The sequence below is a fragment of the Frankliniella occidentalis genome, unplaced genomic scaffold, assembly GCF_000697945.3.
Source record: "Frankliniella occidentalis isolate FOCC.00 unplaced genomic scaffold, Focc_3.1 Scaffold3, whole genome shotgun sequence".
In the NCBI taxonomy this organism is placed as follows: Eukaryota; Metazoa; Arthropoda; class Insecta; order Thysanoptera; family Thripidae; genus Frankliniella; species Frankliniella occidentalis.
Genome location: NW_026267133.1, coordinates 4,205,640 through 4,215,811, shown reverse-complemented (window position 1 = coordinate 4,215,811; position 10,172 = coordinate 4,205,640). Strand labels below are relative to the sequence as shown.

Below are 10,172 nucleotides of genomic sequence, written 5' to 3'. Positions count from 1 at the left end.
TGAAGTCAGACTCTGGATTCTATGACGGCTATAGTCACATGTACGGGCGTGTTTCTTAATAAACTTGACATGATAAGGCTCGCGAGGAGCCACCCCCAGACTACAAAAATATTCAGCATGCCTATTTACAGAAAAATATATACAGATCCAGTGTTCTCCTGGATGGTCGCTTCCAGCAGTGTTGACAACGTACAGGCACGGGTAGGTTACTTTTGCGGGGAGCAAATCGGCCGCAAACACGCCCTTGAAGAGGGCAGATTCTTTTGACAGACAGTCGGCAATCTCCAAAGAGTTCATGATTAGGTCGAATAATCAGTGTGCACCGTGCGGTATTTGTCGATTTCAATCAGAGATTGGAACTCGGCATAGACAACGAGATTGACAGCCTTGACAAGATCGCGCTTGAAGCGGAGCTCAATGCGGAGACAGCCGGTTTGTTGGAGATTCCAGTGCCCTTCGTGACTACTTCTGTCGGGGCTGAGATCAAATATCAGAAAACAGTTTCCACCCGGATAAGCCTCTCGATCAATACCATTCCCCTCATCCTTGTGATGAACCCCAGAGCCAGAGAAGAGCGTTTGGTAGCAGTCAGCATATTTTGTCGATCTAGCATGAGTGAAATCTGGATTGAGCCCCCTGGCTGGAACTTGCACGCCATTTATATACAGAGCAGCGAACGACAAATCCATATGATCAAAATTAAAAGGGTTCTCGGTATAGGCGCCGTTGAACGCCGTATTGTCCACCATCCCCAATATAACCCTTTTTGGCAGCTGCCCTAGATACACCGAATCAAAAACTTTGCTACGGAGCCCGGCGTTGATGGTCAGAGTTTTACATTCTGTGCGACAGATGGGATATTTGGCAGTGGCCGTCTCAAGGGCCCGGGACTGAGCGAGGAGCACGGAGGGACTGATTTGAGCCCGCGGAATAGTCAGAGAGAAGCTTGTCCACTCAAATTGAGCCGAAGAGTTCTCGGGTCCCATGATGTGAAATTCTGGTTTACTGAAATGAAAGCGAAAGCGCATTTCGACGCCCGAGAGAAGCATGCGTTGTTGATTCAAGAAAGGGAGGCTTATTGGCGTCACAATATCGATTGAGCGTCCCCCTTTAAAAAGTTTAGCCCTTTTCTCGTACCCCTCATTATCTGCAGTCCTTTTATTAAAATTCCAAGCTGTATCGGCATAGTACAGACGGTTGGTCAGATGAGACGCCTTTGCGTCGCTCCCATACCCAAGATGAGTTTCTATGTACGACTTGTAAGGGTACATGTGAGAACCGCAAGATGTTTGTTTACCGTTAAGGATAAGTTCCACATGGGAAAAGCATGAATGGGGGATGAGATTCACGGGCGCCTCCGCAGGCAGTGCGTCGGCGGCCGCGGCCGTGGCTCCCGTCAACCTGCCAACTCCGTTTAGACGAGCGCCGTTGACATCGTACAGATATTCCCCAGCACAGGGTGGGACCACAACGTCAATGACGGTGCCCGCAATAATTGGGCTTACAGGGTAAAACTCTACATCCTGGGTACCCAGTATCATCTGTTGGGATGGCGGCACACTAAAGAAGTCCAACTCGCTCTTAATACACTCACAAGAGTTTTGGTGGAGGAGAGACATGATGATGCGGCTGTTGTTAGTCAAAGATATCCTTTTTCAGAAAAGACGCGACACGCTTTTTCTTTTTCCGTATGGCTTTCTTGGCCGTCTTATTTTTGGCCTTCTTGGGGGTCTTGCGACGACGACGGGCAGGGGTGCGTCTCCGAGAACGGCTGCTAGCGGACTGACGGCGTGTACCCTGGGAGCGTTTACTTATATGCCCATTACCCAACATTTGTTTTACTTGAGCAGAAGCTTTATCGGCTAGAATACCGCGCGTCTCGCGCCAGCGGTTATCCAGGGATTCTTTGATCGGTTTGTTATTAATCAGGGTGTCTGTGACGACATTTGAACCCGCAATCAAAGCTTGTTTCCCGACGGCTTTTGCGGCTTTTGAGGCCACTGGGATAATCAATCTGAAAAGACTCCTGAGCACGTCCCCAAAGCCGTGGCCTCTCTGGTAGGGAGCCCCGGCGTAAAAATTAGGGATGCCGTGACCACCCTGGGCCTGCGCGAGGTAGTACGCCGTGTAAGGGCACCCGGACCCGACGTGATGCGCGTGATATCGGCTGAGAGCCATGGTTTTCTTTCACACGAGCTGACGACGGCGGAAATGAAGAGTACACGTCACTGTCCCATGAGTGAATGACGCATTGTTCCCCAGTGCGTCTTTTATAAGGATGTCAATCGTTTGAAAGTTGCGCTTTTTGACCGGAACGTAGAAGGGGTTGACAAACGATACGGTATGCATTGTGCCGTAGGGAGCTTTGGCGACGCAAGAATTGAATACGCGCAGCAAGGGTGCAGCCGTATCACCAAGGAGAGAGCTCTCCAGGATATCGGTATAACACATCAAGGTCTCTGGGAGCGCTGCGTTGAGATTCACTTTTCGTGCCGCCATAACGCCCTTTACCAAGGACTGATCAGCTTCAAAGCCGAGAACGGTGGCCAGAAGGGGCGATAACTTGACATCCTTCACCCCATCCTGCTGAGGGAAAGTGTGATGGTTTGCGGATAGAACCTTTTTATCAATGCTAGTCATGCAGTACCCCCCGGGGCCGGCTCTCAACTCTATCCCTTTCGGCAAACGCAAATTCAATTCAGTCATCAGAGTCGTCGGTGTGTCAAAGTACCGCGGATCAAGAGGCGACGCGTCGGTCAGGCCACCCACTGAGGTCGTCGTGACAAATTCCGTGTTTTTCGGAAAGTGGAGAAACGTAATGGGGTAACATATTTCCGTCAGGGCCGCCTCGTATTCTTCCGAAAGACTGATGGGTCTCGCCAGCTGCGTGGTGTATTCCGAGCTCTTATTGTTTGGAAACGGCCCCATACTAGAGTTACTGGGCAGTGTCACATAAAATTGACTCATGTTGGCTGCAGATTGTCGACCCACGCGTTAAATTTATCGGGGTACCCCCTAAACTTGACAAAGTATCGCGTCTTACCCCCTCGCCTCTCTGTACGAATGACACGCTCAATTTTAAACAGTTCGGTGGGATTGACTCTCTGAAGCTGGTGCCCGTAAAAACCACCTTGAATCTCAGTGCCATCCAAGTCCCGTAGCAGGTACGTAGCAACTGGCCCCCGTCGTAGAACTTTATCTATTATAAAGGTCTCCTGGCTCCAATTTTCCTCGTACGCCTTTTCGAACCGCCCCTTCTCCACGCCTATGCGCACATGCGTACCAACAGTCAGGTCACTTTTTCCGGTTTTTGCCTTTTCCCAGTGCTGTTTCAACGCCCCGTAAACCTGGGCCATGTTACTCGTGTTGACGTCTTTGGGCGCCATTTTAATCGTCCGGTGACGCGCCGCATTGTAGCTCGCGACAAAATTTTGCAACTCATCGAGGTATCGGTAGTTGGACACTTTGGTAAAATACTTGTACATTTTCCCCTTGACCGTTCTGTTAAATCGTTCAATAACCGGACACTTCACGTCGGGGTCGTGCGAGTGATAAGAATGGACGCCTTCTCGCTTGAGAAAAGAGGACACTTCCTTGTTTAGATACTCCCGCCCTTTATCAAATTGGAGGTTTTTCGGCTTTCTCCCCGATTCGCGAAAGATCGTTTCCAGCGCGGCGCGTACACTGGCCCCCGTTTTATTTTTTAGGGGTTGCACCCAAGCGAATTTTGAAAAGACGTCAATGACCGTCAGCAAAAATCGTACACCCGAGTTTTCCGCGGCTTTGGACTGCATATCGACCAGATCGGTCTGCCACAAATCATCAATAAAGTAGACCTTGTAAGGGTTACGCGGGAAGCGTTTGCGAATAGGCCTGTGCAGTGTGTAGGCCTCTTCAGAGCGCAACCACGCCTGGACACGTTCCAGGGGTAGCCCCGTGGCCTTGCTTAGCTTGGGGGCCGTCGAGTAACCCGCGGGGTGCGCCGTATCGTAATACACTAATCTCAAAACCGCATCCTCGGCGTCCGTTACCACGTCAACCGTTCCCATTTTAGCGGCTGACACACTCGAGTCCCAGTAGGGCGCTCGGAAGCCCGCTCGGAAGCCCGCTCGGAAGGCCGCTCGGAAGCCCGCTCGGTCCCACCCCCTTCTTGCATCTCTTGCCAACGCTTGGTATTTCCAATCAGTTCCCGCGCGACGTTGAGACCCCTAAGAAGTTTAAGAAAAGGCCTAACGCCATTGGGTTCAAAGTTTTTCCTGCGCCTTTGCAAATCACCCAGAAGGTCAATCAGGTTAGAGCCCTCTAGCGGAAGATGATCGATGGACACGGTACCAAATCTGTCCCAGGTTATTCTCTCCGAGTCTGCAAGAAAGTCGTAGAGAGCTGTCGCCTTTTTTCGATAAGTCGGTGGGATTTCATTCTGAATACGCGTTCTGAGATCGAATTTAGGGGGTGGTGGTGGTGGCGGATCACTGCCGCCGCTGCTGCTGCTGTCAGCAGGTTCCGTAATTGGAAAAGTGAGAGGTTTCCGCGCCTCTTCGAGTTTAAAGAAATACTTTTGAAGCTGCTCGTTGTACAATGCCCACTTTTGACTATCATCAATATGTTTCAAAGCTAAAATTTTTTGCATGGACTCGTCCAAATCCGATAGAGAATTACTCGCCGGGACCGGCGTGTGAAATCGCGACAGCGCTTGGGGGTCTACTAGGAGTAGTTTTTTGGTCACATTCATCATGATTTTTTGCTAAAAATAGCACTAAGGATGGCCGGAACGACCGCCCCCAAAATGGCCCCCAGCCCCGACCCCTTTTGAATAAGCACTTGTCGCTTTTTAGCCACACTCTCTCCGGATTTGGTGAGTCGATGCAGAAAAATGCGGTGTTTTTTCAGCTTTCGCTTTTGAGTCGGCGTAAGACGGACGTTTCCGATCAGAATATTGTGTGCACACTCCACCAAGCAACGAATAACGTCGCAATTACACGTTTTCAAAAGTGACTTACGACCCGCAGGCTGAGCCTTTTCCAACGCCTTGAGGAGCTCAAGATGCGCCGTGATGTTCCGCTCCATCGCACTGCCGATTTCCGACTGACGTGATCATCACAAGGTGTCTGTCTTATAAGCCCGTGGGACGTACGCGAAATGGTGTCGATCGTCGGGAAAGATCTTTGTCGTGACGCGAAACTCGTCGGGACAGCTCTGTTTAAAATTGAGGAGGAGGTAGCCGTGAGCCTCGCGCGTCGCGTCATGATACGCTTCCTGAACAAGCTTGGGGCAGTGTGGAAAAATTTGCCTGGAGAGATAGGCTATCTGACTGGAGTCGCGGGGTGACTTGAAGATGACCATGAGGTGAGTGTTGAGACTTATGGTTCGCGACCCTTTCCCTTGATGAAAAATATTTTGCGTCAAGTACATAATACTGAGCCCCCTATGATGACTCCCTTTAGTAAACAACTTTTCCAAGTCCGTTCCGGGCCCCGAGGCGGATTTTGTTCCCGATTCGGCCATGAGATCGTCAATGACCACAAGTCGTGCGTGCGGTTCAGGGGGAAAGTCTTCCATACCGAGGAGGCCCTGATTGAAACGTACACGAGGATGCTTTAGTTTCTCATACGCCGGCTGCCATTCACTGTAAAGCCAGATCACCTCGCCTATCGGGGTATCCACCATCACGTTCAGATGTTCAATAAAACGTGACACAAATTCTGTTTTTCCCGCGCCCGAGGGCCCAGAGATGATCGCGGAGAAAGGATGCTGCCACGGTAGAACCATTTTTCATACTAACTTTGGCTCGGTTGACACCCCTTTATATTTACCCGCCCGGCCCCGCGCCGCCCCGCGCCGCCCCGCGCCGCCCCGCGCGCCCGAATACCGCGCCCGATGACCGCGCCCGAATACCGCGCCCGATGACCGCCGCCGCCGCCGCGCCCGATGACCGCCGCCGCGCCACGCCACGCCACGCCACGCCACGCCGCGCCACGCCCGTCAGGGGAAAATCTTTTCTCTCCCCCTCTCTCTCTCTCAACCTTCTTTGTAGCCATACGGTATGGTGTCGTACTTGTACATCTCCTCATGGGACCTAGGGTGTCTTTGTCTCTTGGTGTAGACTGGCTTTAAAATTTTGTGGGTGTCTTTACTCAGAATGTGGAAGCGCCCGTCCCGGCGGATGTCTTTCTTACTCTCAATCCGGATGGACTCGATTTCACCCAACACCAACTTCTTTAAGTTTTCAAATGTGATGAGATTGGTGTTGGAGCTGTTTTGAGACACCCCTTTCACTTTCACCACGTAAGCCACATCATCACGATTGCCTCCCTTTGCAATTTTAAGCCCATACACCTTGGGTCCACCGCTTACAAACTCGGTGATGTAGGAGCCCGGGCCAAACGCCTCGAGCTCATTCGTCATTTGTCCCAAGTCTGTGCCGTACTGGATAAGAGGTGGGTCGTTAAGCCCCTGTTTGAAGGTCACAGAGTCCGTGTCGTAGTACGTGGCGTTCTGTCCCAGGGTGGCTAGATATCTGTGGAGAATGATGCGGGCTTGGGCCGTCGTGTAGGCAGCAATGACTACATTGGTGTTGGGACTTGTTGGCACGGCGCCCTCCCTGGCCTCGTACGAAACCAACTCTGTGTACTCATTGATGGGGAGAATGCTGTTTACCTGGAGGGCCTCATCCATGAGCAGGTCGTAGTGCTTGTCCACAGCCGTCACCATAACATGCTTGGTGAGGTTAGGTTTCTGACCGAATTTCCCCCAGAGGCTGTTCAACTGGAGTTTCGACAGCGTGCGCTTACCCGGGTTGTATTCCATACAGTTGGCGTCCAGCATCACGCCGTTCGCCGCCTGGGCCTCAAGATAGGCCTTTTTCTTCTCGTCGGTGTCACACTCTGCCGGCCAGCCACTCGCCTCCAATTTTAGCTTGAGGAAAGCATTCACATACCCTGCAAAAATGCCGAGCTTCTCCTCACACAGGGGGTCCTTATTGGTCGGATCATAACGAGTCCACCGGTCATACACCCACACCTCTAGGGTCTGGACAAGCGTGTACCCGTTTTCAAGGGCGTAGCTCACCTCCTCCGCAACCCATGTACCCTTCAACTGTCTTTGTTCAGGGGTGTGGGGACACCCCTCAGGCCTCTCAAAGAGACACTCTACGGCACAAGCGTAGCACAAAACAAACATCAACTTGTTGTGTAATTTAAGGGGTAAAATGGGGTGATAGAGGTTTTGCGGAGGAAGCACGACGCACTTGATGAAGCCGTGAAAGTCTTTAGGGTGCGGAAAATCAGCCAGAACACGACGGGGCTTACCCAAAGGGTACAGGCCTGTTTTGTTGACATAGGGGTAGAGTGAGCAGATATCGGCATAGCAAATCATCTCATCGGGACCAGCAGCACAGTACAACTTGGTATTATTGGTCCTGCCCCCATAAAAGGCCTCTCTGGGATCCAAAGGATCTTCCAGTGCCACAGGATGGGCCTCGACAAACGCACTCACCTCGGCGTCCATCTGCTTCTGCCGTTTCCACTCACACTCCCACATGGACACCACCGTGTAACCCTGCGCCTCCAAGAGCTCCCTCCGCTCCTGGGTGCGTTTGAGGCGGGCATCCATCGTGTCCTCGTTGTTCTTCTTTTCGTGACCAATGACCGCCGTCCTGGCAGAAAAGCAGGCACGGCACCCATGCCACCAGCACCCTAGAAACTCCAGCACCAGCTTTTGGTCCGCATTCATCCCATCCACTCTGAACCGGCCCACCTTGACCTCGCGTCCGTTTCCCGCGTGCTGTAGCTCAATGTTATGCTCATGACTGTACCACTGCAACCACTCTAGAGCCACTTTGGACTGCCTGTCCACCCCAAAGTAACCACACTCTGGAAGCAACGCAATTGTGGAGGGGTTTAAATAGTTGGCCCTGTAAGTCAACATGCAGCATGATGCGAGAGTACAGCACTCGCGAAACGGATCAACAGAAGCCACAGCCAGATATAGTTCTCTGAACCGGAGACAGGCGAGCCGTAATATTGTCACATCCATGCGACAATATTCCAGCAACTCTCTGTCTAGGTCAAATACGACATCTTGCTGTGTGGCATACCACGCCTCAAACTCTGCTCTCTCCGCCACAGACATCTTATCCACCCCGTACATTTCCTTTGGGGGTATAGGCCCCACGTACCCAGAATGTTGTGAAAAGTGGTGGGGGAACCAGCCTTTCTTGACGTCGACACCCAACCCCAAAGCCTTTGGCAGCGCCGACAATTTCATCGAAAGGTAATTCAAGGAGTCCACCATCCGTACCCTTCCCATTTTGATCTCAACAATTCTCGTCCCACGCATAATAATGGATGGCGAACTCTTGGCAAAGCAAGGGCGTTGGGTGAGGAAATCAAGGATGGGGATATTGTCAAATCCACTTGCATTGTGGGCACAAAGGGTTAAAGAAGCAAATTTGAGCAGTTTCTCATCGTTGAAGACATAGTGCATAAACTGCTCAATGCAGTCCGCCCCCTTAAACACACGCTCCCGAGGCCCACACCACCGGCATGTCAGCGTCAAGTCATTGCTGGCCATGCACCTCAGGCAAGAGGTTTGAGACACGCACAAGATGGGTTCGTGGAGCCATACACCTTCCCTCAGCTGTCGGTCTTGTCTTGTCTCGAGGTCATACGTGATTAAACACCAGGGCTTTGCAGGTTTGCGCTTTTTGCGCTTTTGGCGCTTTTGGCGCGGCGCCTCTGAATCAGACCCAGAATCACTACCCCTGCCGCCTCCCTCTCTCTCTCCCTCATCACTGCTGTAGTCAGAAAACTCTTGAAACAAGATGTGATCAATCTGCTCGGGAGTCAACTTTCGCTTACCTCTCTCGAGTTCTATGCGGCGTTGTGCTTTTTCTTTATTTCTTTTTTGCAGTATGGTGTCTTTGGGCTGCATGAAACAGATGTGGTCGGCGTGTGTAACCGTCTGACGGCAAGTGAGGCAAAAACTCTCGTCGCATTTGTGTTGGCGGCGTGCGTCGCGAAGGTTCACAAACACGCCACATTCTTTACAAATTTGGCGCACGGCGCACACTGGTCGGTTATTCGAGTAGAATGGAGCCGACTTGTGGCGCTCGAAACAAATTTCATTAAAGAATGTGTAACTGCATGTGTCACACACCTTTTTGTACGTGCCTTGCACGACGCAGTTACCCCCTTTCACATAGCATTTGCGACACCGGGAGGCACAGATGTGATAGCCCTCACATTTGTACCCGACAAGGCACTCCTCGCAAAAATAAGAAGCCCCCACAAATGTAGTCAGCTTCTTTATAAAATAATAATGCTCATTCTCGAGGTACAAAAATATTTTGCAGCGGCCTCCAGGATTGCCCTGAAAAGTCAACTCACTGGCAAGGCGGTCGCCGACCAGTACAAGGTTGTACTGACCGGGGTCCCGGCGGTCCAGGCACCGCTGCAGGGCCCGAAGCTCTTCCAAGCCGCACCCTGCCCTGGGGAATCGGATCTGTGACTCCTGGATGAGAATCCGCCTCTCTTTCTCAAAAGGGATCTTACGTTTCAAGTTTTTCTGAAACTCTTCCGGACTTTGGTTCCACACCCACCCGGCTGCTACGGCGTGAATGAGGCAATCGTTTGCTTCTACTTCCTTTTTTGGTTCGTAAAGGCCATATTTGTGTGCGGCGAAGGTCTTCATATCGCACATCAATAAAGCCGAACGCCTGATGGAGCCACCGACTGGACTCTCCGAGCAAATAAACTCGACAGTGACGTCCCCAGCTAAAAACACGGCCATATTGCTCTGCGACAAAGCCTCAATTCGGTCTAAAATTAAATCTGGATGCAGGTCCCGCTTTAAGACAAGCGGGATGTGAAAAACCCCCTCTGGAGTGTCAGGCAGTGTGACCGTCAGCCCGACACGGTCGTCGTCGCCTGCCCCAACCCAGGATTGCTCCAAGAGTGACGTGATGACATCACGCACCCAGTGGTTGAAATTGACGCCTTGCGGCGCCTCGGGGATTCTGAAGTTCATGTGTCGAAAATGTGTCCTGAATTTTCTATTGTAGAGACGCCGTTCCCCCGTCAAAACAGCCAGGTGGGTGGGCTCCTCCGCCTCTTCCGCCGAGCTCTCCTCCCCCTCTCTCTCCCCCTCTCTCTCCCCCTCCTCTGTGCTGGCCT

General features: G+C 51.8%; 2 protein-coding genes across 2 annotated transcripts; both read right to left on the bottom strand.

The window, feature by feature from the left end:
- Nucleotides 1-299: 299 nt before the first annotated feature.
- On the bottom strand, nt 300-1,619 carry LOC113211005 (uncharacterized protein F54H12.2-like). The gene has a single exon (XM_026429240.1). The coding sequence runs from the start codon at nt 1,617-1,619 to the stop codon at nt 300-302; it is 1,320 nt and encodes a 439-aa protein (XP_026285025.1).
- A 4,399-nt stretch (nt 1,620-6,018) lies between these two features.
- Nucleotides 6,019-8,571, bottom strand: LOC127749286 (uncharacterized). Its single transcript, XM_052266807.1, has one exon. The coding sequence runs from the start codon at nt 8,569-8,571 to the stop codon at nt 6,019-6,021; it is 2,553 nt and encodes an 850-aa protein (XP_052122767.1).
- Nucleotides 8,572-10,172: the final 1,601 nt, after the last annotated feature.